We start from the raw sequence: 3,433 nt of genomic DNA, 5'->3' as shown, positions 1-3,433 counted from the left end.
AATCCTCAAACCAAATGAAAAAAAAACACCCCACCCAGCCCACCATGGCATAAAGCTGAGCCAGAGAGAGGGGATCTCAGTGTCTCACGCTCTGGAGAAGGATTGGATTTAAAGATAACTTCCAAGGGGAAGACGAGAAAATCGCAGGTTACTGGCAGGGATGTGGGGTAAATTCCTGCCTGTCAGTGATGTGGGGAGATAGGAGATGATGTGGTACCTAAACTGGGCGCTTCCTAACCCACCCCTTCTTGTTGCCTCCCTCAGGGAAACATCTGGACCATGAAGGTGGCCTTCAGATTGCTTCTCCCGCTTGTTCTTGTGCTGATCTCGGAGGTGAGCGGGCAGCGGAGGAAGCCTCCCCGGAAACCCACCCGCCCGCCTCCCGAGTTCGTCGAGCCCGTCGAGCCCACAGAGCTGCCTCCACCCCTGCCGCCGGGTCCCCCCTCCGTCTTCCCCGACTGCCCCCGAGAATGCTACTGCCCCCCAGACTTCCCCTCTGCCCTCTACTGTGACAGCCGCAACCTGCGGAAGGTCCCCATCATCCCGTCCCGCATCCACTACCTCTACCTCCAGAACAACTTCATCGACGACCTCCCGGAGGAGTCCTTCAGGAACGCCACGGGGCTGAAATGGGTCAACCTAGACAACAATCGCATCCGGAAGGTGGACAGGCGGGTCCTGGAGAAGCTGGAAAACCTCATCTTCCTCTACATGGAGAAGAACCAGCTCAAGGAGGTGCCTGCCTTCCTGCCACCCAACCTGGAGCAGCTGCGTCTGAGCAGGAACCAGATCTCCAAGATCCCTGCTGGGGTCTTCAACAAGCTGGAGAACCTGGTGCTCTTGGATCTGCACCACAACAAGCTAAGCGATGGGGTCTTCAACAAAAACACCTTCAAGGGACTCAAGAACCTCATGCAGCTCAACCTTGCCCACAATATCCTGAGGAAAATGCCCCCTGGGGTGCCCAGTGCCATCCACCAGCTCTTCCTGGACAGGAACAACATTGAGGACATCCCCAGTGACTACTTCAAGGAGTTCCCCAACCTGGCATTCATCCGGCTCAACTACAACCAGATCTCTGACAAGGGGCTCCCCAAGAACTCCTTCAACCTCACCAACTTGCTGGTGTTGCACCTGGCCCACAACAAGCTCACCAACGTCCCTTTCATCAGCCCCAAGCTGGAGCACCTCTACCTGAATAACAACTCCATTGAAAGTGAGTTGTGCTGGCCGGTCGGGAGGCTGTGGTGAGGTCTGGGGGGGAGCAGGTGGGCTTGAGGATGGCAAGTGTCTCGCTGAAAAAGGCCATTTTTCACCCAGTGGGGTGTGAACTCTTCAAAGGGGGGATGCGGTGGTGGGATGAGCTGGGAGCATTTTGTAGGTGAACAAGGCCCTAAGGGGGATGGATTTGCATGCAGGGATGGATGGCCTGAGGATGAAGGTGGCAGCTGAGGAGCAGAGCTGAATTCCCCCTGGTGCTGCAGGGCTTTTCTTGTTCATTGTCAGGGGCAGCTCTTCTTTGGGGCCACCTACCACCTAAATAGTTACTTCCCCAGCAGGGCTCAGAAATAGGGATATTTAAAAAGGAGAGTCTGTGCACATATTTTAAGAACAGATGCCAAATACGCAGTCAAGATGGTGAGAAATAACCCAGCTTAGCTCTCGAGCTGAGCCTCACAGAGAAAGGAACAGGGAGAACAAGGCTGCGATGGAGGTTGCCTTGGCAAACCAACCGGGGCAGTTTCACACCGTTCCAGGCAAAGCACTGCAATTTCATGGAAGAGGTGCTGGCCTGTGAGTTGTGTAACCGTAGCTAGCACATTCAAGAAGAAGATAAGAGACCCACTCCTGGTCAGCCCAGATGTTTCTGCTATTAGAGGTCCAGCAACCTGCTGTCCTTGTGGGGGAGCCAGAACGCGGCGCTCCTGCCAGCAACCCTCCGTGTGCACCAGCAAAAGCGTGCTGGGCTCTTCTGTTTCTGGCTGCGGTGGGGCGTACGGGGGCTGCAGGACCCACCCAGGGCCTTACTCACCCGTGAAGCCGCCGTCGGGCAGGACGCTGGTCCCCACAAGTGGTGTGACACCAGCACTTCCACGCTGCGGTGTTTTATTGTGCAGCAGCGGTGCGTGGCTTTACGTGTCAGGGTGACCCGCTGCCAACGAGGGGTTGTGCAATCACAGAGCAGCTTCAGCAAGGCCAGCTCCTGCCCAAACAGGGCACGGAACGAGCCCAGAAGGGATGAGCAAGAAAGCCGCCCTTTGCAGGTGAGCACTAGTAGGATGTTACGGGATGCGATGCCAGGGAGAGGGACAAAACCCTCACAAAGCCACATCCCTTCTCTCAGGGGCTCTCCAGAGTCGGTTCCCAGGGAATAATGATGCAGTGAGGAGCGTCTGGTTCAAATGCTGGTTAATCTGCATTTTATTTAAATACCACCAAACTGGAGCCAAGGGGAACCTTGGGGCAAAGGTGGTGACTGCTGCTGGCTTCACCGGTACCCAGGTCCTGCGAGGGCTTTCCATGGAGGCAAGCCTGCATGGCCGTGCACATCACGCCCCGGCTCATTTTTGCCCATTTTACCCAGCTTTTACAAGGTTTCAATCCCTGGAATTGGGTAACGACATAAGAATCCGCAGGTTTATTTTCCATAACGCAGGCCCTGGGGTGGGGAGAAACATGTGGAAATCCAGAAGCGAGCAACGAGCTGGTTATTGACGTTATCTTCAGCGTAACGGTGCTGGAGCGTGTTCCCTTGATGTTTTGTTGAAGGCTTAGGGCTGGCTCGGCAGGTTTCATGTTTGAAATAATCCCTTTTCTCTCTCAAACGACACTGCATCCCTCACCGCGCTTTGGCTGAACGTGACCTACTTCATTTCTGAACACCAGCAGGATTTTCCTCTCGCTGGGGCTGTGCCATCTTCTGGGAGAGGCTGGGGATTCTCCCCCTCAGTAGCAAAGCAGCCCCATTTTGGGGTTCCACAGACAGGCAGGCAGGGAGGGGGCGTCTGTAGCATCCCTCTCCGTCTTCCCTTTCCTCTAACCTGCATCCCGCTTTCCCTCTCCTCCCTGCAGAAATCAACGGGACGCAGATCTGCCCCACCTCGCTGATGTCCATCCACGATTTCTCCCTCTCCAACCTGGACAGCGTGCCCCGGCTCCGGTACCTGCGGTTGGACGGGAACCTCCTGAAACCCCCCATCCCCTTGGACCTCATGATGTGTTTCCGCCTCCTGCAGTCCGTGGTTTTCTAGCCCTGCCCAGCAGCACGCCTCTCCCAGGACTTGGCTTTGCACAGAGACTCGGCCCCCGTCGGTATTTGACACCTGGGACCCTCTTTGCCACCCTCTCCCCCTGCTCAACACCTCGCCTCCGTCCCCCTTGCCCTTCCCCCTTTCCTCCCCTGCAGTGGCTGTGGACACGGGGGGCATGTGTG

General features: G+C 56.3%; 1 protein-coding gene across 1 annotated transcript; it reads left to right on the top strand.

The window, feature by feature from the left end:
• Positions 1–279: 279 nt before the first annotated feature.
• On the top strand, positions 280–3,251 carry PRELP (proline and arginine rich end leucine rich repeat protein). Its single transcript, XM_009954613.2, has 2 exons — positions 280–1,216; positions 3,073–3,251. Exons 1-2 carry the CDS (start codon positions 280–282, stop codon positions 3,249–3,251), a joined length of 1,116 nt encoding a protein of 371 aa, XP_009952915.1.
• The last annotated feature ends 182 nt before the right edge of the window (positions 3,252–3,433 follow it).

The sequence above is a fragment of the Leptosomus discolor genome, chromosome 21 (assembly GCF_034619465.1).
Source record: "Leptosomus discolor isolate bLepDis1 chromosome 21, bLepDis1.hap2, whole genome shotgun sequence".
Classification (NCBI taxonomy): Eukaryota; Metazoa; Chordata; class Aves; order Leptosomiformes; family Leptosomidae; genus Leptosomus; species Leptosomus discolor.
This window is presented reverse-complemented; position numbering and strand designations above follow the sequence as displayed.